Source organism: Dermochelys coriacea, chromosome 14 (genome assembly GCF_009764565.3).
Source record: "Dermochelys coriacea isolate rDerCor1 chromosome 14, rDerCor1.pri.v4, whole genome shotgun sequence".
NCBI classification, from domain to species: Eukaryota; Metazoa; Chordata; order Testudines; family Dermochelyidae; genus Dermochelys; species Dermochelys coriacea.
In genome coordinates, this window is record NC_050081.1 from 2,018,874 (window position 1) to 2,043,936 (window position 25,063).

Consider the following 25,063-nt stretch of genomic DNA (forward strand, 5'->3'; position numbering starts at 1 on the left):
GCAGAAAGTTGGCATGGAGGGAAGAAAATTTCCATTGCCTTAGTGCTGTTTTGTTTTCTCAGAAGATCAAGAAAACAAAAGTAGGACATCTGTACATCTTATGCAACAAGTACCCTCAACTCTGCCTTCTTAATAGCAGAAATTCTACATGGCTTCAATCTTGCCTAGATATTTAAGAAAACTACCTCAGTTCTTGCTTTATATTAACAATACCTGTTTGGGGAAACCCAGTCATGTAATTTCACACACACACAGAGGTCTTTTTAGTACTCTGTGTATAAGCAGTAACAAATGCACTCCAACTTCCAGTAGTTTTTGTAAAGGTTTATAGTCCTTTGCAATGATTGCATGATACATTTTCTTCGTCCACAATACAGTCCTTAAACCAGGAAGTGCCACTGGCAGCTTAGGCCCCACCTTCTAACAGCTGGTCTTTGCAATCAGATCTATGCTAGCTGCAGAACATCAAATGCACTTTCAACATCTCCATTTAATATTTACATTCAAGCAATTAATAATAGGAAGCTTATATTTAGACATTTCTAGTAGCAGCAGTTTCTATAATAGCTTGTTTAGCTTTAGATAATGAACTTATTTTTGACATAGAAACAACACATGTACAGTATCAAAAAATATATACCAGGGAATGGTCCTGCAGCTCATGAAGACAGGTCAAAGGAATGAGACTAACAAATGCTGAATGGTTAAAAAGAACACAAAATATTTGTTTGATATAGTTTATAAGGGGATCTAGGGACTCCATAAATCTAGGATTTATATTTCATTATATAAATACCTACAAATAAATATATTAGCATGGCCAGAGAGGGACCAGCTTTCAGCTCAAACAATACATTTCAATAACACCACGTACAAACGGGAGCAAGAATCACTCGACAAGTTAGCACTGTTAAAATATAATACTATGTAACTCTGTGAGTAACTGGCCGGCCCCATCCTTGTGTGTCCTGATACCTGCAAGTCCCTGGGACTGCAGGGATGGAGCAGCAGTAGAGGATACCCCCAGCATAGCAGGGGCAGAGTCACTGTGTCCTGCCCTCCCCTCCTCTTGGGCAGGGAGGCATCTGATGGGATTCTCCCTGCATGAGTGCTGCAGTCACCGTGGTGGGGAGGGGAGGGAGGTGGGTGTCAGGGCAGTGACAATACCTTAGAGGGGGTTGAGGGGCAGGCAGCTCCAGGATAGTGTCAGGGTCCCTCCCCATGGGGAGCAGCCTCTGCCCTTTCACACTGTCACATACTCCTTGAAGGTCACGGTCAGGCAGTTCGCGGTCACATCCGTGATAATTATATTCCCAAAGAAGGGCTTGAACTCCTGCAGGGGCTCTGCCTCTCCCACCCCATCTGCCTCCTGCTGCTGCTGAGGCTCAACTGCCGGCTTCTCCGTCAGCACCAGCGGCACCTCTGGCTTCACCTGCGCCACAGCCAGCTCACACTCACCCCGGGGCTTGACACAGCGCAAGTCTATGGGCTCGTCCAGGTCCGAATCCAGCAGGATGACCTCTGGCTGGGGGGTGGCTGGGAGAGGGTGCTCGGGCCTCTCTGGTGCTTGGGGGCTCAGGCAGGTGGGGGCACTGATGCTCCGTGAGGTGAGGCGTTTCTTGCCTGGCTCCCTCTCCTCATGCGGCTCAGAGAGGCAGCGCTTCCTGGAGCCTGGGGTGGAGAGATTCAGTCCCATGGGGGCAGGGCTGTGCTCCCGGCTGGGATCCAGGGACCAGGGCACAAGGTTGGGCTTGGTGGTGAGCTGCAGAGGCTGCTCAGGGGGAGGAGGTGCCTCCTTGGCAGGGGGAGTCTTTCTGGGGCTCCCTCTGAGCTCTGTGAAGGGTGGGCCCCCCCCAAGTCCAGCTTTACTCTTGGGGTCACTGCCTGCCACCCTCTCCTCCCCATGCTTTCGCCAGGCCTCCTGCTTCTCCTCCCCGCCCTTCCTGGGAGTCCTCTCCTCAGTGGTCCGCTTCCTGGGCGGCTCCCCGGACTTGATCTTCACTGCCTGCATGCCATTCTCCATGTACTTGCTCATGACGATCACAATGCGCCCGTTCTTGTTCTTATTCTTGACAATCTTCATTTTGCCCCCAATGCCATTGTTGGTCACGCCATCACGGGAAGGCGGCCCAGTGCCACTAGACAGGTTCTTCTCAGCTCCATTCTTTCCCTCTCCAGCCAGGTTCTTTACTGGGCTCAGCAGGCTCTTGGCTGGGCTGTGAGCCCATTTGTCTGGATGGGTGACCAAGGGGCTTTTGCTGTGGTCCAAGCAGGCCTGGCTCTGTGGCTCCTTGCTGCTGGGCTGGTAGTGGGGCTCATACATCTTGGGGTCAGGCTGGTAGTGGTGGTGTTTCTTGCTGTTCAGCTGGTAGTAATACTTCCCTTTGCTTTGTGGCTGGTGCTTCATGCTGCTCTCCTTACCATTGGGCTGGTACTGGTGGTGCTTCTTGCTGTTGAGTTCGTACTGATGCTGCTGGCTCTTGCCAGAGGAGCTCAGCTCCAGCTTCGGCCTGTTGTCCGCGGCAGGGTCCTGTAGTCCAGTGAGGACATTGGAGCGCCGTGCGAATGAAGGGAGCTGCAACACAAATTCAGCGAGTTTAGCAAGAGCCCACCAAGGGACTACTTCACACAAGAGATCAGCACTTCTGCAGGAGTCCATTCAACAAGCTTATGCACACATAGTGAAACGGAGCAGTCAGAGCAGCTGACAGGAAGGGACACTACAGGCCTTAACATAAGAAGCTGTGGCCTGTTCCTGATCTAAAGGCTCCACGTTGTTTGAGATTAATTGGAGGTAGTAAAAAGTACCCTTCAATCAATTGTCCTTATTAGGCAAAGGTAAATCGTGGGTGAAATACACCCAAGGCAGAATGCAGACTGCTGAGGAGAGTGGCAACTAAAAATGCATCCGATGAAGTGAGCTGTAGCTCACGAAAGCTTATGCTCTAATAAATTTGTTAGTCTCTAAGGTGCCACAAGTCCTCCTTTTCTTTTTGCGAATACAGACTAACACGGCTGCTACTCTGAAAACTAAAAATGCAAACAGTGTCATCACAGCTTAACAAAGCACTGCGTCCAGCCTCCTTCTTCTTGCCAAAGCAATCTGCAGCTAGGCTTGGTGTGTAACAGCACCACATGTCACTGCCACCTTCCATCACACTGGGCAGAAGCGATGTTTATAGCTAGAGACAGACCCATACAAATACAATGGAGAGATGGGGAATGAGATCTGCCAGGAAAGAAATATCCAGGAGCTCCCCAGCAAGGTAGCCACCAGGAAGCCTCTACCTGCAGCAATGGGCTCTTTTCTTCTCTTCACGCTTTCTGGGGTCTGTCCCAATTTATGCTCATTGTTACACTGAGATATTGTGCACCTTTGATTGAATGATGAAGTCAGAGTTTGGCATGGGGGGATGGGGCTGGTTGTGGAGAGGAGTGGGAGGGGCTGCATCTGGCATTTAAAATTAACAAGGGATTTGTATGTACACACTGATCCTGAGCATGATGAAACCAGATGAAATGCTCCTCCCTGGAGAAGAGAGGAAACAAGGGAGTTTATATTAAAAACAAAACTAAGTGGCTTTAATCAGTCTATTTGGAAAGATTGCCATTTAGAGATTGCATTTACTTTCCGGAGTGTGAATATTCTCAAGCCTGTGCTAAAAATGGGGTTCCTTAGAAAAAGAACATTGCGGCTTATTGAATTCACCTGAACGACCAGCGGCTTCGGTTTTGGTCCTCGCTTGCGGTATCCCATCAGCTGCTCCTGCCTCTCCCTGCAGGAACATAAAAATCAATAGCGATGCAATTACTTTCCTACAGCACGCTGCAGAATTGGGCGGGTGAGGGGAGCCGCGTTAATTCTCGGCACACATCACTTAGACAGAGACACGTTACAGTGAAGAACATGGGGCCAACAGTGTGTATAGTTGGACAAGCAAAGAAGTGAGCTGCTGAGGTTCGTAGAGAGGCAGCAGGACCGGTAGGTCCCGGGAACAGGCAGCAAGACCAGCTATTAATGCGAAAAAAGAAAAGGAGGACTTGTGGCACCTTAGAGACGAACCCATTTATTTGAGCATAAGCTTTCGTGAGCTACAGCTCACTTCATCGGATGCATGCAGTGGAAGTGAGCTGTAGCTCACGAAAGCTTATGCTCAAATAAATGGGTTCGTCTCTAAGGTGCCACAAGTCCCCCTTTTCTTTTTGCGGATACAGACTAACCCGGCTGCTCCTCTGAAACCTGTATTAATGCGAAGTCTCCCTCACGCGCACCCTAAAGACCTCGCAGAAGCGAGGAAACAAGACACAGCAAATTCCTCTCTGTGGCCCCGTCCGGCAGGGCTCGCGGAGGTTCACCAGCGACGCGCAGAGCTCGCAGACAGAGAGCGGGATTTCCAGAGCACGCGGCGACAAGGGCATCGCCTGCACTAGCGGGCGCCGGGCAGGGACGGGAGCGGGAGCCCCCGCCGTGCCGGAGGCCGGCGCGGGAGGCCCGGCGAGGTGTGGGCGGCACGTGCCGCGCGGAATCAGCAGCCGCGGCGACGCTAATGAGCTCATTAGGATTCACAGGACGAGCCCGCCAGCCGTCACTCAGAATCGCGGCCTTAAAGGCCGATGTCTCCGCGGGGGGAGGGGCCGCTGGTGCTGAACCACCCCATTGTAGGGGGGAGGCCAGGGCAAGCCCCTGGCCGGGGCCGTCACCCCTCGAGCGCCGGGTACCCGGCTCCGGAGCAGGGCCAGCATCGCTGGCCGCTTGCCCGGGCGGGAGGCCTCCAGGTGACCAGCCCCCCCCCACCCGTGCGCCGTGGGGGGAGGGGCGGGACGAGTATTTGGACCCCCAGTGGGAGCGGGCCCTGGGCACTGCCCCGCTAGCCAGCAGCCGGGGAAGGGCCGGGACCGAAGGCCGAGAGAGGCTCGCCCGCGGCTGCGGTCAGCGCATCTGCTCCGCGGCAGTGCGCCCGGCGGTGCCTGGGCCGCAGGGTCGTGAACTCCTTCGGCAGCGCCTGGCACTCGGCCGGGCAGGACGCGCCCAGGCGGGGTCGCTCCGGAGCCAGGGAGAGCAGCGTCTCCCGCGCTAGCCGCCTGCCTGCCACGGGCTCGAGTTTACAGTTTGCGCCAAAACACCGCGGGAAATAATGCACCAAACGCGAGCGGGGAGCAGCGGCGCCGTCTCCGTCCCCCCAGGCAGGCGAGCGAGCGGGGGGGCTGCGGGGACAGGCTGGGGGCCATTAGCCGAGGGAAATGCTGCCTGCACCCCGGGCAGGCGGGACTGCACCTCGCGAGCTTCTCCCTTGGAAGGTGCAATCTCCATCCCGGAGAGGGGCGGTTCTTCCCCGCCCCGCAGCGCCGCTACTGCACCCGTGACACCCCGTCACCGCAGCCGACATGCCCGGAGCCCGCCCGTGAACCTGCCGAGCTGCAAGCCCCTGCCTCGGCCCCGAAGGGGTTAAGTGAAGTTCCGTGACGCATTCACAATTGCACAATGCCAGCTCGCTCCGAGCTGCGCTCCTGCAAGGCTCGGCTCTGCAAGGGGGCCGGGGCCGAGCGCTCGGCTGCTCCGGGGCCGCCAGTGCCCAGCTCAGCAGCACAGCGCGGCGCAAGGCATTCCGGCTGCAAGGCCCGGCCCCCGCGCCGCCTTAGGTCCTCCCCACCACTGAACCCAGGCAGGCAAGAAAGTGGCCCCACTGCCCCCCGGCACGGACGCCCCTTCCCTTCTCCCCGAGCCCCAGCCGCGCCGCCTGGGTTCTGCGCCTCCCCTCCCCCGCTGCCAGGCCAGGTCGGCGCAGGATCGCAGCGCTCACCTGTTTTGGAACGCGATCAGCAGCCTGGGGTCCAGGATGTTTTCCTCCGGTTCCCACGTGTTATATCTTGCAAGGGGGAGAAGAAGAGCCATTGAGCAACAGACCGGTGCGCCCCAGAAGGGAGACGGGGGAGGTCTCCCCTTGCAGGTGAGCTGCCAGGGGCCATCTTACAGGTTAGGCACATTGAATCCACATGCACCTGGCCCCACTGCAGAGTGCGCATTTCGAACTCCAGCTACCCGGAGAGGGGGATGGGCGGGGGGGTGTTTATTTAGCGCAGTTGTTATTCCTGAAGAATTCTAAGCATGTCACGATGCGATTTCCCAAAGTCCCTGTCCTAGCCCCACTAACACCCGTGGTGCTGACCAGGGTCTAAGCAGCAGAGTCCAAACCCCAGAGCCAAGAGCAGCCCCTCCCTGCAAGACACTGTCATGCAAACCCCAAATACTCTGCCACCCGCAAACATCTCCTTCCCTTCGGTGCTCAGAGGCAGGGTTTACCTCCCCCGCGTCCCGTGGCAGCGCCCTGGTGGCAGCCCCCTGCCTCCTCCTCGGCCAGGATCGGGGGCTCAGGACCGGCGGGGCGTTTTATTTCGTGTTTTAAATTATTTCCCCGCTGCTCAGTTCTGCAATATGGAGCCTGGCTCCCGAGGAGGGAAAGGAGCCATTTTCTGCTGCACATCAGTCACCGTCTGCCTCTCTCTCCCTCCCCTTGCTTCTGCCGGGCTCCCCGGTCCCCTCTGGCCTCTCCCCAGCCTCTTTTGGAGCATGCATTAACGGTGGCATTTCCCGGAGCAGAAAGCATCGGGTGCGGGGGGGCTCTCTGCAGCTCAGGCTGGGCCGGGGATCCTGCTCCTGCAGCCCCCATCCCTGGTCCAGCTGCAGCCCAGCTCCCCGCCTGGGTACTTACTTGGGGGACCAGCCTCTCCATTTCACCAGGTACTCGACTCTGCCCTGGGGGGGGAGGGAAAAGGGAAGGCGTCAGCTGCAGCCCCGCTGCCTCCGCGGAGCCCCGACCGCCCTCCCCGCACCCCCGACTCCCCGCTCGCAGCCTCCCTCTCTGCCTCACCTTTCGGATCCGCTTCTTCTCGATGCTCTCCACGGCGAAGACGTGCTCCCCCACGGCGGGCAGCTCCATGCTGGGGAGGGTCCGAGCGCCCGAGCTCGCCGCACTCCGCGTCCTGCGCCCGCAGACACTGAGCTCCAGCCGCCCCGGCACCGCAGCTCATGCAAATCCCGGCCGGAGACGTCAGGCGGGCGGGGCCTCCCCGGGCCGGGCTGTCCGTCAAGGGGAGACGGGGCGCGCGGATTGGTGCAGATCTGCCGGGGAGAGCGAGCGGGAGGAGACCGAGAAAGGGGCGGGGCCGGGGGCAGAGAGGGGCGGGGGAGCAGGCGCGGGGAGGGGGGGGAGCTGGGGGCTCTTGGGCCGCCGGCGGGGGGAGCGCAGCGCGGCCACAGTTGCAGAGCCGCTGTCGGTAGCGCGGAGCTGCCCCGTGTCCAGCGCTTCCAGCAGCGGGCAGCAGAGCGACCGGGGCAGGTGTCTGCCCCCCACCCCCGTCCAGTGAGGGCAGAAAGGGGGCAAACGAGCGAGAAAGGGGCAAACGTGAGGCGAGAAGCAGGTCGGCCTGGACCCCCCCGGGCAGCAGCGGCGGGAGCGGGGGGGGGTTTACAGGATCTGGGTAACACGCGGGATGCAGGAATAATCCCAGCCCTCGGGTCTCCTCCGTCCGATCCCGCATTCCCGGGTCCTCCGAAATAGCGGCTCGGGGACACTGCGGCTGGCTGGGATTCCCGAGCCCTTGCGCTTTGAGATCTGCAGGGCGGCGGGGCGATTCCTTCTGGGCCCCGAGGCGCCGCCGGAGGGGAGGTCGGGAGGGAGGACACGGGGGAGGAGGCGAGATGGCGGAGGAGGGGAGCCCAGGGAGGGCGCAGGGCTGGAGAAGTGAAGGAGCCGGGAGGACGGAGGGAAGGAACGGGGCGCTACAGAGAAAGGCGGGGGACGGGCGGACAAGAGGTGCCAGGGCAGGAGGCTAACCCAGGTTGGCGGCGAGGGGATGGAGGAAGGAGGGCCCCACGTGGTTCCGGGAACCTGACCGGGGCCGGGGGGAATGGAGCCAAGGGAGGCAGCAGGGGAGAAAGGAGGGAGGCCAGGAGGGAGGCAGAGCGCGGAGGAGGGCGGCGAGCTGTGGAAGTCGAAGGCCGAGGAGCCCCGGCCTCTCCCCTGCAGCGTGCCCGGGATCCCAGGGAGGAAGGGCCTTGCCCAGTCTGCGGGGCCCTGCCGGACAAAAGGGGGGGTTGCTCTTTGGGGGGTTTAATGGTGACCCAGAGGGGAAGCGATGGACACAGCCCAGCCCGCGGCTGGGGAGCTCCCGTTGCTGCCCTAACCCACCACATCCTATCCAACAAATCGTCGGCAAAGCCCCAGACAGCGTCCCCCGAGCCGGGCTGGCTGAGCCGCGCTCGGCATTAGCCGGGGGGCACCATATGCCACCCGCGAAGCTCCTGGCAAGTGCAGGGGGATTGCAACGCCCGCCGCGTGTCCCTCCGTCAGAGCCTCGCTGCCCTCACGCCCCACCCGGGACTGGGGAGGAGGGTGCGAGCGGAGCTGGGGGGAATTCCTCACGCCCCAGGGGCTTGGAGACAACGGCGCGCTGCAGAGGCTGGGAGCGACACGCTGCCCCGTTTACACTGGATCCAGGAAACGCTCCAGAGGGGCGAAACGATTTCCCTGGCCAACAATTAAATGTGCATTTGCAAAGTCGGAGGCAGGGTCTGACTATCCCCCTGCGCGCGGCCCGGGGCTCAGTGCAGAGCCAGAGTCACAACTTACTTTCTGCCCTAAGGGAAGCCAACGTGTCAGGGCGGGGCAGTGCCTAGCGACCCCCTTCTAGCTCTGCCCTGGGAGCTGGGGTGCGGACGGAGCACGGGAAGCTGACTCGGAAATCTCGGGGAAAGGGGCTGTATCACTCACCGGGCGGAGGTAAGGCGCGTCCTGCGCGCTCCGGCCGTCCAGGAACCGCCCGTTTCGAGCTGCTCGCAGAGCGGTGGCAGGACTTGAACAAAGTTGCATCATATTGTTTATTTCCCACCTACAAGCGAAGGCTCGTGCGGGGCCACCGGGGGCCGGATCCCGAGAAACCAGCCGCGCAGCGCAGCCCCGTGAGAGTGGGACCTGGGCGAGCGCTCCCCTCTCCGTGTCACCCACCTGCGCGGCTGCTCGAGAGGCGGCCGGGCTGGGAGCAGTAGCAGAGCCCCGGGCGCCTGGGTGGGACTTGGAGGTGAAGGAGACCTCGCCAGAGTCCACCGTGAAACCTGCGCCTTTGGGGAGCATTGGCATGGGCCGGGTCAGTGGCACTCGCCGGGTCACCCAGCGATGGGCAACAACGTGATTCCCCCGCTGCAAAACAAGGCCGGGCAGTTTGGGAACTGGGGGGCGGCGGAGGATTTCCAGAGCGCCTCCCTGAAATCCCCGCTCGCTGGAGCGTAAGGAATCCGGGCCCTTAGGGAACACGTCTCCGAACTCGAGTGCCGGGGGTCCCGCGTGGGCAGCTCCCCAGGGAGCCGGATTTCGCTCGGGTCCCAGGAGACCCCTGCCCTGCAGCCCTTTCCCTCGGACTGAAATAACCCACGCGGGCTGTGTGTAACGCCAGGCGCAGGTTGGTGCAGCTGGGGCTGCCCAGTGGGGCAGGGGCTGCGGCTTTCATCTCCCTTCGCTGCCCTTCTTCACGCGGAACTCCGCGAGCAGGAGCGGCCAGAGAGGGGCGTGAGCCGGGGCCTTCTCTGGAGCAAACGGAGGCAGAAAAGAGCCGGTTATAATAACGCGAGGAAACAATCCCACGAGATTTCACCGCAGGGGGAGACTTTGGGTTCTTGTTTTTATGGAAAGATCTAGCTGGCTTTAAGATTCTATTCGATGAGTTTACGGAGGAGATGGTATGATGGGATAATGGGATTCTGGTAATTAATTGATCTTTAAATAGTTAGGGTAAATAGGCCTAATCCCCTGAGATGGGATATTAGATGGATGGGATCTGAGTTACTCAGGAAAGAATTTTCTGTAGTATCTGGCTGGTGAATCTTGCCCATACGCTCAGGGTTTAGCTGGTCGCCATATTTGGGGTCGGGAAGGAATTTTCCTCCAGGGCAGATTGGAGAAGCCCTGGAGGTTTTTTGCCTTCCTCTGTAGCATGGGGCACGGGTCACTTGATGGAGGCTTCTCTGCTCCTTGAAGTCTTTAAACCACGATTTGAGGACTTCAGTAGCTCAGCCATAGGTGAGGTTTTTCGTAGGAGTGGGTGGGTGAGATTCTGTGGCCTGCGCTGTGCAGGAGGTCGGACTAGATGATCAGAATGGTCCCTTCTGACCTTAGTATCTATGAATGACAATTGACCCCCCTCCCCGCCAGAGTCCGGGGTGCATGGCCGGACAGGCTGACCTGTGAGCCGGAGAGCCAGGAGGAGGAAGAGTGACAAGCGGTGACATGCCCTGGACCGGCGGCAGGGTGGGGCTGGCGAGGAGCTCGCCCCGTCTCAGCGCAGATTGCTTTTCGGGGAGTCCCGTGGGTTTTCCGGCCGGGGGCGATTTCCCCGCTAGTTTCAGGATGAGCTGCTGGCTCTGAGGTCTCCGCGACTCCAAACCACGCCTCCAAAAGCCCGGGGGAAGCCGGCGTCGGTCTTCCTCGGACACGAGTGGGAGCTGGGCTCGTGGGCATCTTCCCCTGCCCACCCCACGCACGGAGTCGCGCCTTGGGGATGCAGTTCAGGAAGTAGCCTGGGGCGCCAGGGAGGGCTCAGAAGAAAGCAGCAAATCAAGGCACGGGGCGGGCAGGTGAATCCTGCCGAGCGGAGCAAAGCGAGCGCGAGGCAGCCGGGAAAATTGCAGCTGTCAACAGAGTCTCGGTTGCTCGGCGCCGCTTCTGACCTGCCTCGAGGCATTTCTGGGCCTGCCCCTGCCCCCAGCTGCAGGTAACGGGCACGGGCTCGCCTTTGTTCCGTGCCGGGAGCCTGCGCCGCCCGCCTGCGCTGGGGGCGGCGATCCCAGCCACCGGCAACGCCGGGCAGTCGGTTACCGTGGGGGCCCGGCTGCGCGGCCCCCTCCAGCCGCCAGTCGGAGGAGACATTTCCCCGCAAGCGCTGTGCAGCGGCGGCCGGGCGGCGCAGAGCAGGATTTACCCCCCCTCTTTCCCCACGCGGGGTTTCTCGGCGCGTGGGGGCGCTTTGGAACCCGCGGAGACGCCGCAACCGGGAATGAAGAGTTAACGGTTCAGTGGGAGGCTGAGTGCCCCTCCGCCCTTTAACAGACCCGGGAGGGACCCCAGGGCAGGCCTCACGCCCCCTCCCCCGATGGCGCCCCGCGAGGTGCCGAAGCTGGAGCTCGGGGTTGGCTGGTGACCTGAGCAGGAAGGTCCTGGAGCTGCCCCCGCTGCCCAGGCCGGGCACGCTGCGAGCGGCTCCCCTCCGATGTGCCGGGGGCCAGTGACCGCGAGGGGAGCTCCAGGGCAGGCGTCGGGGAGGCTCCCTTGGGTTCTTCATTCCCGGGGCTCTGTGCCGCGCTCAGTCCAGGCGGCGCCTCTCTGGAGTGCGAGGCGGGTTCCCCATTGCACCTGGGAGCCGAGGGTGAGTGAGAAGCGCGCAGGGCCCGCAGCGGCTCGGAGCAGGGAGGTTCCCCGGAGCAGGGATGGTCACTGGGCCCTCGCACGGCGGACGGCTGGGCCCCTTTCCCGCGGGGGAGAGACGGGATTTCCGCACATCACCGCCCAGGGACTCCCCGGCGGGTTTGGTGACGCCAGCCAGGGCGCTGGCTACCACGTGTGAAGAGCGGTGCCTGGATCGGAGGGCAGCGGAGCTCCGAGATACAACGAGACGGGCCATTCGCCCCCGCTCCGCCCGCCCCATTAGCACGTCCCGGCCGCGGCAATGAAGCGGGCTGGAAGCAGCCAAGGAGGTCTCGGCTCCTGTCTCCAGCCTTCCCTTGTTCAGGAGGATCTGCAGCGCGGACCGCGTGTGGGCAGGGTCCAGCGAAGCACCAGGATGGGATGATCTTGACTTGCCCTGGTTCTCTGTGGCAAGGAAATAAAAGCTTCTCCTAGCCTCTGTCTGCAATTCACAGCGGGGCTTTTAGCCCTACCTCCTTCTGTACAGAGGTGTGTTTGTTTTGCTAGTGAGTGGGGGAGGGAGGCAATCAAATGCCCATTCATTTTCCAACTGAAAATCGATGAGCAACGTCTCCTGCGCTGCGCCTGACACCCATCCATCTTCCCTGCAGCGCACGTGTGGGACAGGGAGGGAGGCGGAAAGGAAGGACACTTTGGCAGCTAGTAGGAGACAGCTAGCAAAAGCCTGCCAAAGAGGCAGGATGGAAATAGTAACGATTTAGGGCGAGGGCGAGTTTTTCTGCAGAAGGAAAAGGCGCAGGAGCTGCGGCTGCGCACAGCGCGCAAAGGTGGAAGAAGCCGCGCAAAGGGAAAAGCGGCGCTGCGGCCCACAGCAATCTGCGGGAGAAACAGAGGAGTAAAGGGCAGGGGGCGCGTTCTCCCAGCCAGCTAATCAGCTCACCTTCCCTCGGCCAGGCTCCAGCGACCCAGAGAGCACCCCATTCAGATGTGGGGCGCGGAGTGACTGCTTGGGGCAGGGCCCAGCTGCCTGGCAGGGCTGGAGTGAGTGGAGGGGGGTACAGCGAGCAGGCTTTGCTCCTAGCCAGCCCAAGGCACTTGTGGTCACCCTTCTCCTCCAGTTGGCCAGAAGGCTCCCCAAGGTGGGGCTTCTAGGGGAAACTCACTGTCCCCGACGGCTGCTATTGAGAACATCCTCCCACCCAGAGTGTGGTCAAACAGGGGCTCAAGAGCGGGGTCACACCTGGAGTGCCCTGGCTTGAGAGCAGGTGGTGAGGCCAGAGCAAAGCCAAGTGAGAGGCGGACATGCCGAGTGGGCTGAGCTGGCTGCCAGGGAAGGCTGTTCCCCCTTCCCTCAACAGAATTCTGCTCCCCCAGCCCATTCTGGTCACAAGTGGAAGTATCCCCTCTCCCTACCGCAAAAAGGAAGACTTAGCTAGCAAAGCCCAGGTCTCCCTGAAATCCTGACTGCCTGAATCTACCTGTGGCACCTTAGAGACTAACAAATTTATTTGAGCATAAGCTTTCCTGAGCTACAGCTCACTTCATCGGATCTACCTAGGGAACAAAGTGACAGTGACCAAAGCAGCTGCCTAGTTGAGCTGATCTCTAACTAAAGTTCAAATGCTCTTGTCCTTGAAACCTTGAAGAGACTTTCCAATAGTCACTAAAGACAGGGCCTGAGCTGCCCACTCCCTCTCCTGAACAGCAAACTCCCAGACAGGCCTGATTTGCTTCAACTTTAGTGTAAAATGAATCCCTGCCCAGAGGGAGTGTAGAAGCCATAGACATCACTTAAGTTCTGAAAGCCTTGTGCCAGCTCTCTACCTAGACTCACTGACTTCAAATTCCAGACTTACACTGGTGTAAATAAGAGCAGATTGGGGTCCTGCTCCTAAGTGGGTGAGCAGATCACTCTGCCCCATAGATTTAACGGGGAAAACAATGAAACACAACATGAAGTTTAGTAAGAAGATTTCATTGAGCATTTAGCAGAAAAGAAAATGACAGTACCAAGAAATGGTTTGTCACTTACAGGAGGACTACTTTTTAATGAAAGGAAATGCAAGTGTACAACCAGAGGGAGTGCTGAATGCCACAGTTTATAAATACCTGTGTCTAAAAGCACAACAAAGACAGTGCCTGTGCTATCACAGAACTGAGCCAATAAAAAGCAAACTGATATTACAATTTTGATTTCCCTGGAGGTCTGAAGTGGCTTAGTGTACGAATTATTATCCATTGGGAATAGCAGCTGAAATAAAGCACATACAAGAAGGATTTTTTTAACTGAAGAGCAATTTCCTTAAACTATATTTTCATTGACATGTATGCCCCTACAGCTTGTTAACCCACTTTGACATGCCAACCTTTTGCTGTTGCCAAAAAAGACAAGTGGAGCAAAACCAAATGTTTGCAAGAAAATGAAGTGCCCAGGGAGTGGAACACTATGATGCAACCCCCTCGAATCTGGGTGAACTGGAAAATGTGTTCAAACATGTGCAGTTAGAAACACAGCAGAGAAATTGGGGCATCTCACCAGTCTGGCCACACTTATCCCAAGCTGATTTCCCAGAACTCTGAATGGCTGGGTGTGCTCTGAGCAGCTCGGTATTTCTTCTTAAGGCGCGACTGGGAACAGACAATAAAAGGGGCCAAAGCTGTCTCTCTCTATTTTTCTAACCATATGAATAGATCCATTCTGCACCCTCATAAAATCTGCCTCAGGTACAAGATATGGAGCTATTGGTAAAATATAAAGGTGAGAACCAGCATTAAAAGCATTTTAATAATTCCATTTCTAACGATTCAAATAGTTCACTACTCAATCTGACACTATAGATTTCTGCAGGATGCTCATCTGGTTTCTGTTATGAGGCTGATTGCACATGATTTGACAGTAATGATTATAATAGTGGTGATTTTGTATTTTTTGCCTCATTCAAATACTGGAGGTTCATGAACTGATACATCCTTTCCCTTGTAGTTTCTCAAAATGATGCCTTATTTCATTCCATAGACAGTGAAACCACATAAAATATCCCTGATAAAGAGAGCTGGTTCTTCTGAACATTTTTAACTGCTGTCTCTTCTTAGCAAGATGCTGGAAATATTGCAAATATGAGAGAGAAAAAGGTTTTCAAATGTAAAGAAGTAAGAGATATGTTGCTGCCTTTCAAATATCAGGATAGTGGTGATTTAATAAAACATTTTATTTATTATTTACTAAATAGAAAAAATGTGAAAATGTATTTGTCTCTAAAATACACCAGCACAAAGAGCTATTCTGATTACTATTTATCTGTAGAACAGAGTAAATGTACGTGTGCTCATTTTAAGAAGCTAAGCTTCTGCCCTCAACTGTACTCCAACTAGACAGAAATAGATAGAGAAATTGATTGTAGGATCCCATTTAGATTGTAAACTCCTAGGGCTGGGACTGTTTTGTATTTTATGTTTGTGCAGAGCACAGCACAGTGAGGCTCTGATCCTGATTAGGGTCTCTGACTGATACTGCAGTACAAATAATAATAGCCAGAGACAGATGGATTTCCTGCAGGTGTTAAGAAATCAGACCAAAAGCCACATTGTTTAAATACTTTCAAGCCATGTTCCGTCCTTCTACCACTGAGCAGCTGTCTATCTGGGTTTATTATTTTAATTATTATTTATAAATGTTTATCTTGAAAAAGACCTGGGCATAAGTGATGGATTTTGGTTTGAATTTTGTCTCTCTGAAAGAAAAGATGTACCATCTTCTCTTCTACCTACCATGCCAATATCTTCTGCAGACCTGCTATACACTGGCTACCAAGCAGCACTGATTACATATGCAATCATTTTTCATGTCACTCATTAGACTATATCAATAGCAGCAATTCAAACAGATTCTTTTTTAAACTCTAATCCTCGAATCTCCCAGAGAAGACACCCAGGCTATGGTATGGGTGTTCAGATTTTCTTTCTGTCCTCTATAGAGGGACTGGTGATGTCTTGGGAACCATATGGTATCACATCAGGTTGAAGACAAAAACAGGAAGGTACAGTAAAACCTCAGAGTAACAAACACCAGTGTTACAAACTGACCAGTCAACCACACACCTCATTTGGAACCAGACATATAATAATCAGGCAGCAGTAGAGACAAAAGAAAATAAAGCAAATACAGTACAGTGCTGTGTTATACATAAACTACTAAAAAAATAAAGGGAAAGTTTAAAAAAGATATGACAAGGTAAGGAAACTGTTTCTGTGCTTGTTTCATTTACATTAAGATGGTTAAAAGCAGCATTTTTCTTCAGCATAGTAAGTTTCAAAGCTGTATGAAGTCAATGTTCAGTTGTAAGCTTTTGAAAGAACAACCAGAACGTTTCATTCAGAGTTACAAACCTTTCAGAGTTATGAACAACCTCCATTCTCAAGGTGTTCGTAACTCTGAGGTTCTACTGTAATTCATAAATAGCTCCAATATTTCCTCCATGGGAAAGTGGGCCTACCCATCAGGGCTTGGACTTTGCAACTAGCCTTTGTGACTGTGTTCTTGGAGGCCTGGGGGGGAGGGGGATGTTTCCAGCTCTCACTAGTTCCCATTCATTCCCACAAGGAGTCAGGCCTGTGTAGGTGTCTTTTTGCCTTTGTCAGGCCTGGCTTGCCTTTGCTGTTGAAGCCTGGGACAGTCTGAAATGCAGGTGATAATATCCCCTTTCATGGGGTCACACACCAGGCTGAAGAGGGAGACAAGGAAAGGCTGAGTAGGTAGGCTTAAAAAAAAATCAATAGGATGCCATGAGGTAAGACGCGCACAATGAAACCCTGCTCCAGGTTGCCAAGGCAAATCTGTCAATAGCGTATTGAACAAGCAAATCTGACTTGCAATTATTGTCTCTTTCTAAATACAACCTCTCCCTGTGCCTCACAGTTCAAACCCAACGTTAGCACTGCTGGGTTCAGTGACAGCAAGAGAGAGAGCTCTCACAATGGGGAGAAAAGAGAGAGCTCCTGCTGGAACAACAGCTGAGATTTACTCAAAATCCCATACAGGAACCCAAATAATTTTCTATAAACCAGGGGAGTGTCCCCACCACATCAGCTCCTTTGGCTAAAGTGACACCCACCCATCCCCCCATGTAATGGACCTTTTACATAAGCACTTTGCCCTTAGCTTTTACCTTCCGGTGGAGGCACAAAGCATGTTGGAAAATAATCTATTAACCACAACATACCAATGTAGTAGACAAGGATTGTTAGACCCATTGTTACAGAGGGTTAAGGGATTAAACTGAGGTACAGAAAGGCCAAAGTGTAGTCATGGTCAGAAAAATGGACTGTAAAATGATATCTCCTTTCTCAAGAGAGCTGCTTTTTCCTCTCCGTTCTTCCTACTGAACCCAGTGTTCATGCCCTACAGCCCCTGTCTTGACTGGTACAACCTCCTCCTTTCTGGCCTTATGATTCTCACACCACTCACCTGGAGTCTATCCAACATTCTGCAGCTAATGCCAGCTTTCTCCCCTCACTCTGGCCCCATTAAAAGCCCACCCCCGTTCAAGAATCTGTCCACCAGTGGGAGCAACAGTAGGAGCACGAGCGCTAGTGTAGACCAGCCATTGGCTTTAAATAGCAGATCTAAATGGCACAGGGATACAATGCTGGTGGCTGCTAGCACCATGGCCATGCTGGAACTCCCACAATTGTTACCACCAATAGAGTTGCACCAGTGGCAGCAACAGTGGTAAATTATAGGGGGAAAGGGCTAGTGTAGACAAAGCCATTGAGAATTAGGCCAAGTGTGAGCATCGTTTGTAGATGAAAACAACTTCACAAGCTATAAATAAAGTTTAAATCTTGAATTGCCTGTAAGTCAGACACCTTGGCTTTGGGAGCTACTGGTCAGGTAAGGTAAATTCTGTCTTCTTGTATTGGCTTCTCAGTGAGGTCAGAGAGAAAACTCTCACCCTGGCTGCATGTAAAATCCACAAGAATGAGACACTTGTGGGATGCATACAATGAACTTTTACAGACAGATTAACAAAGCACAATGGAGCTTGCTTTCCTGTGGCTGATGGAGCGGCTGGGAGGCAAAACATACATGGTACCATTTGCAAGAGGAGTAGTGCAGAATTTGCAGATGGGTGGCGGCAGCTTGGAGGACAAAATCTGGCCAGTCAAATCTCCTAAATCCTCCCAGTTGGCGTGATGTCCTAAGGATTTATTCCTTGTGTTGAGATGACTACATTCCATCTCTTTATTCCTGTTAATTCTCCTACTAGACAACAGGCTACTTCGGAGGAGCAGAGAAATGACAGCTCAGCTCTCTGAAGCAGGGAGTCAATGCAGGAGACTTGGGTCCTGGTAGGAAGTAAGTGTGAGAGGGACAGACTTCTTATAAAATTGACAAATTTTGTACATGTTTGAATGCAATTGCAAGAAGTCTAAACACTAAGATGGGTGAACTTGAGGGCCTGGTATTAAATGAGGATATTGATATAACAGGCATCACAGAAACTTGGTGGAATGATGACAATCAATAAGACACGATAATACCAGGGTACAAAATATATAGGAATGACAGAGTAGGTCACGCTGATGGGTCAGTGGCACTATATGTGAAAGAAAGTATAGAGTCAAATATAGTAAAAATCTTAAATGAATCAAACTGTACCATATAATCTCGATGGACAGAAATGCCATTGTTGAATAATAACAGTATAGCAGCAGGAATATACTGCCAACCACCTGACCAGAATAGTGACAGTGATTGTGAAAGGCTCAGGGAGATTAGAAAGGCTACAATACCAAAAAAACCAATAATAATGGGGGATTTCGACTATCCCTATATTGACTTGGAACATGTCACCTCAGGACGGAATGCAGAGATAACATTTCTAGACACCATTAATGACTGATTCTTGGAGCAGCTAGTCCTGGAACCCATGAGGGGAGAGGCAATTCTTGAGTTAGTCCTAAGTGGTACACAGGATGTGGTCCAAGAGGAGAATTTAAACAGCTAGGTGATAGCAACCATAATGTAATTAAATTTAACATTCTTCTAGGGGGGAAAATATCAAAGAAACTCACCATGGTAGCATTTAACTTCAAAAAGGGGAACTACACAAAAGTAAGGAGGATAGTTAAATGGAAATTAAAAGAACAGTTACAAGAGTTAAATGCCTGCAAGCTGCATGGCAAGTTTTTAAAAACACCATAATAGAGGTTCAAACTATATGTATACATCCAATTAAAAATAAATAAATAAAGCAAGAGGGCCAAAAATAATGCCACCAGGGCTAATCAATAGAGTAAAAGAGGCAGTTAGAGGCAAAAAGACATTGTTTAAAATTTGGAAGTCAAATCCAACTGAGGAATATAGAAAGGAGCATAAACTCTGGCAAGTCAAGTGTAAAAGTATAACTGGGCAGGCCAAAAAATAACTTGAAGAGCAACTAGCAGAAGACACAAAAACAAACAGCAACATTTTTAAAAATACATCAGAAGCAGGAAGGCTGCCAAACAATCAGTGGGACTACTGAACGATCAAGATGTTAAAGGAGCATTCAAGGAAGACAAGGTTGCTGTGGAGAAGCTAAATGAATTATTTGCATCAGTTTTCATTGCAGAGGACGTGAGGGAGATCCTCACAACTAAGCCATTCGTTTTAGTTGACAAATCTGAGGAACTGATCCAGGCTGAGGTATTGAAACAAATCAATAAATTACACAATAATAAGTCAACAAGACCAGATGGAATTCATTCAAGAGTTCTGAAGGAACTCAAATATGAAATTGCAGAACTACTAACTGTGATTTGTAACCTACCACTTAAATTAGTCTATGTACCAGGTGACTTGCAGATGGTAATGTAACAACAATTTTTAAAAGAGGCTCCAGAGGTGGTCCTGGCAATTACAGGCCAGTAACCCTAACTTTAGTACCAGCCACATTGGCTGAAAACTACAGTAAAGAATAGACTTATCATATACATAGATGAACATGGTATGCTGGGGAAGAGTCAACACAGATTTTGCAAAGGGAAATCCTGCCTCACCAATCCATTAGAATTCTCTGAGGGGGTCAACAAGCATGTGGACAAGGGGGATCCAGTGGATACAGTGTACTTGGACTTTCAGAAAACCTTTAACAAGATCTTTCACCAAAGGCTCTTAAGTAAAGTAAGCCATCATGGGATAAGAGGGAAGGTCCTCTCCTGGATTAATAATTGGTTGACAGATAGGAAACAAAGGATAGGCAGTCAGTTTTCACTGGGAAAACTGGGACTAATGCAGTTCAACATATTCACAAATGATCTGGAAAAGGGGTGAACAGTGAGGGGCAAAGCTTGCAGATGATACAAAATTACTCCAGATAGTTAAGTCCAAGCTGACTGTGATGAGTTACACAGGAATCTCACAAAACTGGGTGACTGGGCAACAAATTGCTTATGAAACTCAGTGTTGATAAATGCAAAGTAATGCATATTGGAAAACATCATCACAACTATATAGACAAAATGATGGGGTCTAAATTAGCTGTTACCACTCAAGAAAGAGATCTTGGTATTGTTGTGGCTAGTTAAAACATCTGCTCAATGTGCAGCAGCAGTCAAAAAAGTGAACAGAATGTTAGGAACCATTAGGAAAGGGATGGATAATAAGACAGAAACTATCATAATGTCTCTATATAAATTCATGATACACCCACATCTTGAATACTGAGTGCAGTTCTGGTTGCCTCATCTCAAAAAAGATCTATTAGAATTGGGAAAAGTACAAAGAAGGGCATAAAGTACAGAGTCTGGAACATCTACCATATGAGGAGAGATTAGAAAGAATGGGACTATACAGCTGAGAAAAGAGACAACTAAGGGGTGAGGTGATAAAGGTGGCCTATACAATCATGAATAGTGTGCAGAAAGTGAATAGAAAGTGTAATTTACCCATTCACATAACACAAGAACCTGGGGTTACTCAATGAAATTAATAATCAGCAGATTTAAAACAAATAAGGCAGTACTTCTACACACCACACACAGTGACCCTGTGGAACTTGTTGCCAGGAGATGTCATGAAGGCAGGAGTGCCAGAACAAATTTTATAGTGGGGGTGCTGAAAACCATTGAACCAAACTGTAAACCCTGTATATGATGGAAACCACTTCAGGCCAGCGGGTGTGGCAGTGCCCCCAACACCTCTAGTTTCAGCACCTATGCATGAAGGCCAAAAGTATAACTGGGTTCAAAAAAGAATTATAGGTTCATAGAGGATAGGTTCATCAATGGTTATTAGCCAAGATGGTAATGGATGCAACTCTATGCTCGGGTGTCCCTAGAACTGCCAGAAGTTTGGAGTGTATGCCAGAGGATAGATCACTTGATAAAAATTGCCCTTTTCTGTTCACTCCCTCTGAAGCATCTGGCTCCAGCCACTGTTGGAGACAGGATCCTGGACTAGATGGACCATTGGTCTGACCTAGTATGGCCGTTCTTATGTTCTTAAATTATGTTCATCTTGGGAGACCCATGCACATGTGGATGGGGGAAGAGAAAGTATCTTCCTTTGGGAGACTCAAGTGAGAATAATTCCCCATTCCCTGAAAGCTCTGGGCTACATTTCTCTGTCCTTCCATTCCTAACTAGGGGAGAGGGGGTCATTAAAGGGCCCCAGAGAAGATCTGTCTTTAATTTTCTTAGACATCTGGCAATTAAATCAGGAAAAGGGCAGAAAAATCAGACCTGGGACACAGTATCTGTTAAATCCCTGTCATGATGGTCTGGTTATGGACCCAGGCTCTGACTCTCCTCCCATCCTTCAGTATTACCTCCACTGACTTCAGTGGAGTCACTCCCGATTTACACAGGGGTATGTGAGAGGAAGAGTAGGTCCACAATCCATTACCAGAATGCCAGGTCTGTTGGAAGGACATGGGGACCACTCCAGCAAAGCAGAGCAATGGGAAACTAAGCAATGATGAAAAACTGCTCTCACATAAAGTGGAATCTTTCCTAACTATGGAGGTTGGGGAGGGAAAGTATAAGCCTGGGGAGCTAAGGGAATTCTCTTTCCCTACATGTCATAAGGAATGGGAAGCTGGCTTGTCGGTGTGAGCTGAAAGCCTCCTGCTTCTGCTCTCTCCCTTCTGCACCTTCCTTGGTGTCTCTCTGGATATAAAGCAGCCTTAGAGAGAGGGGTGGGTACTGGGCTCTGATATGCTGCTTATCACTTAAGCTGATGCAGTTTGTTGCCAGCTAAGTATAATTATGAGATTTTCTTCTTCGGAAACCCATCTGTACACATGTCTCCTGCAGACATTGCACAGGCAGTAGCAGCAGGAAGCCAGTCAGCTGCTCAGTGAGTTGTGAAAGGGTTGGGGTGTTTTGCACAGGGTTTTCCAATCATCTCCATCCACTGGAATCACAAAGATTTCCATCAGAAAATAAACATGGTGCCAACACTTACTACAAGCCCAGAAAGATCCACTTTCTAGCCATGCTCTGCAAAATCAGACAAGGGGCTGCTAGAGTCAGATTTAATTTTGGAGAATAAAACACTGAGTAGAACATAGTAAACAAAGGCTCATCAGCAAAAAAAGACACACAACTGGCTGGGGGGGCTGGCTCCTCTCACCCTAAATGAGCTGGAGATGGCAATTGGATTTCCTTTTCCTTCAAGTCATCCTCCCCTATTCCCCTTGCAGGTTCAGAGCAGGCACCAATATGCCGTCTCAGCCCTTGGCTGCCCGGTGTGTTAACTCTGAGGGATTTGGGAAAGAAACTGAAATGATCCCTTTGGGATTGTGAAGTGCTTCATTCTCTTTTCCAGCTTAAGGCTTAGAAAGTAAACCCCCCCCTTGTCTCTCCTTGTCACTTGCTAGGGCTTTCTCCCTCACCCAGCCTACTTTCCCCTGCCAGCCGCTCCATAATCAGTTATGGTGGTGGCAGGTAGAAATTTTCTTGTCCTTTAGGGGCCAGGCTGAGAACACGCAACACATTTCTCATCAAAAGGGAAGGATCAAAGGCAGCAAGGCAAATACTTTTACTATAGCATCAAACACCAAAGCCCTGCTTCTTGTCACACACTATTTTCCAAAATAAATTGACAAACTATTCCTAAGAAAGGCAGTCAAAGCACAGACCTCCCAGGTCTTCATCATATTCCATGCAGGCAAATGAAGATATTCCATCTAGAACAAACAAAGCCTTGATCTTGCAAACATATCCACACAGGTCTAATTGCAGGATCAGGGTCTACAAGATACTAAAGATTTACTCCGTATCAATGACAGCTAATATTTCCAAATAGAGTTTTGCAGCTCTTTATAACTGTGCATACACAACACCAGAGGTGACTTTTGTTCTTTGAAAGAGGAAAGGTGTTACTTTTATACTTTGGTACCCATAACTCAAAAGAGGTTGAGCTGATTTTATACAAACTTTCTTTCAAAATGTCACATTTGGGCTGATACGGATCATAGGAAACTTCAGCCCTCCAAGAAACAGTCTAAAGAATGAAAGCATCATCTCAACCTTGCCTATAATGTTTGCTGCTGTTACAACTGCCATGCAACTTGGACCCACCTCTCCCACTCTTGCTCAACCAAGCACTTTTAAAGCGTATCCTCCTGCAATACTCCTAGATCTGGGCTCCCACTCAGCTCTGCCTATGCAGCTCACTCCCAACTTGCAGCATTCCCTGCTATTCCAGACCTGGGCCTCTCCTGAGCAGAGACTACTAATCTTGCTGAATTTTGCAGTTGTTTTACAATACACACAAACATTTCTTGGGAGTAGTCCAAACCCCATGTTCATTTCTCCTGGGACATGAGGTGCCTAAGTCTATCTAGTGTCTCATTAAAACTCAGGGACCTGATGACTAGGGATGTCATTCCCACAAGTCCCTCTTGTCTTCCAATACCAGCAAATCAGCATAGTTGTTGCTGTGGGCTCCTCCTCAAGGTAGCATGCTTTAGGAAATCATGGCAAGTGAATTACAGTGGGGTGCTCAGTGTGTTATCCAGTGAGGTAGGTCTTGGTGACGGTAAGTCTCCAGGCAGGGCCCACAGGAATGCAGCTTAGCAGAAGTGCCTCCATATCATGTGCACAAACTTCTAAAGCTTCCCACCCACACAAGCAAATCCTCCCTCACAGGCAGGTGAAGGATTAGACTTTGAGTCCTCAGTCAATCCCAGGCCTGACCCAGTTGTAAGGGAGCCAAGATGGTAGATTAAGCTATTGAAGTGCAGAGATTTATTTATTTCCGTATTACTAAGACTAAAATAAAGCAGAAAAGCCTGTGCTTAGCCAGGGAAACGAGTAGCAGACTTGGGAGTGGGATGGGAACAGGAGATAGGCTGGGAATGAGGGAGGCACAACGATAGCATAAGAGATTCACTTCCAGCAGGAGCCACAGGCAGTAGCAGGGGGAGTGAATATGAAGCCCCACTGAGGGACACCAAGGCTTGCTCAGTCCTAAAGCTGAAGAGTGGGGCTTCCTCCAGGGACATCGAGGGGCACCACCCACCCCTAGCCATGGGGATGCTCTTCAGAATAGGGATGGTCTCTTCCTATGGGCTTGTACAGCACCTGGCAAAATAGGCAGGGTCATAACCAGGGCGGGGCAAGTGGGGCAGCCGTGGGGGCAGAAAAATAACAAAAAAACCCCAAACCCTGAAGGAGACACAAATATGCTTGCTCATTTTGCTAGCAATTTGTTAGCCCGGGCGCTAAAATGCCTAGTTACATTTCTGAAACAGGGCACTGATTATGGTTGGGGCCCCGGGAAATAAATACACAATAAAATACACAACTGGCCTGAACAACAGATACAATTGCAACTGCCTGGTAGGGGAGAAAACAGCCCTTGGGCTGTAGCTGACAAGTCATATATCAGATACAGCACTAGTAACATTCTGCCAGCCAGAGCAGACTCTCCTAATCCTCCCATTGACGGGACCTCACATTGCTGAGATAACAGAAACACAAACCAAATGATTATTATGGGGTTGGACTGAGCCAGCTCTGGATGAGGAAACCTCCATGGGACACATTGGTGCTGCAGGAAGTGGTTGGGTGAGTCAGCTGGTGATGCTCTTTCCTACAAATGCCAATGCCCCAGCATAGTACTCGGGTTGCCATCTCTTGGAAAAGTTGCAAACCTAGGGCCCGAGCACCTCTTGTGGTCATCAGAAATTCCCTGTCCTTTAAGAGTTGATGTAAGAGCACTTGTGGCTTGGCCCAGCTGCATCTCGCAGAATTCTATTCAGAGCCTCTGTATTCTCCCTGCAGTTTCAATTCTTCTTTACTCTCTTCCCTTCATTGTCATGCTGTGTGGCTACATGACTAATAAAAAGATGCCACACTCCATCTCAGAGGTGAAGTGGTCCCTTAGCATTGTTTTTTAGCAGTTTTTCCAGTCCCTAAAACACCTGAGGAGCTTCCTGCATGAAAGGTGCAGAGGAAATGTAAGGCAGTTCATCATTACAGAGAGTGGACTGCTCCGGTGCACGGGGTGAGGTGGTGGGAAGGCATATGGCATGCAATAAGCTGGGCTGCTCTATGGTTTGGATTGTAGGAGGGAATGTTAAAGAAAGCTGGTTTCCAGACTTGGGCTCAGATTCAGGTTCAAGTTCTGTACTCTGTTAAGAGCCAGAACAGCCCTGGAT

At 51.8% G+C, this 25,063-nt stretch overlaps 1 protein-coding gene across 3 annotated transcripts; it reads right to left on the reverse strand.

The window, feature by feature from the left end:
- Positions 1-309: 309 nt before the first annotated feature.
- Positions 310-19,102, reverse strand: CBX4 (chromobox 4). Of its 3 annotated transcripts, XM_043496360.1 has the most exons (8): positions 12,969-19,102; positions 10,184-12,892; positions 9,006-9,688; positions 6,870-7,120; positions 6,711-6,754; positions 5,802-5,867; positions 3,710-3,776; positions 310-2,575 (listed from the first exon to the last, which is right to left on the reverse strand). In XM_043496360.1, exons 4-8 carry the CDS (start codon positions 6,936-6,938, stop codon positions 1,244-1,246), a joined length of 1,578 nt encoding a protein of 525 aa, XP_043352295.1. In that variant the 5' UTR covers positions 6,939-7,120; positions 9,006-9,688; positions 10,184-12,892; positions 12,969-19,102; the 3' UTR covers positions 310-1,243. The 3 variants fall into 3 exon arrangements, with proteins under 3 accessions (XP_043352295.1, XP_038227455.1, XP_043352293.1); XM_038371527.2 differs by having other exon boundaries at positions 8,631-12,892; XM_043496358.1 differs by lacking the exons at positions 9,006-9,688; positions 10,184-12,892; positions 12,969-19,102 and having other exon boundaries at positions 6,870-7,133.
- Positions 19,103-25,063: the final 5,961 nt, after the last annotated feature.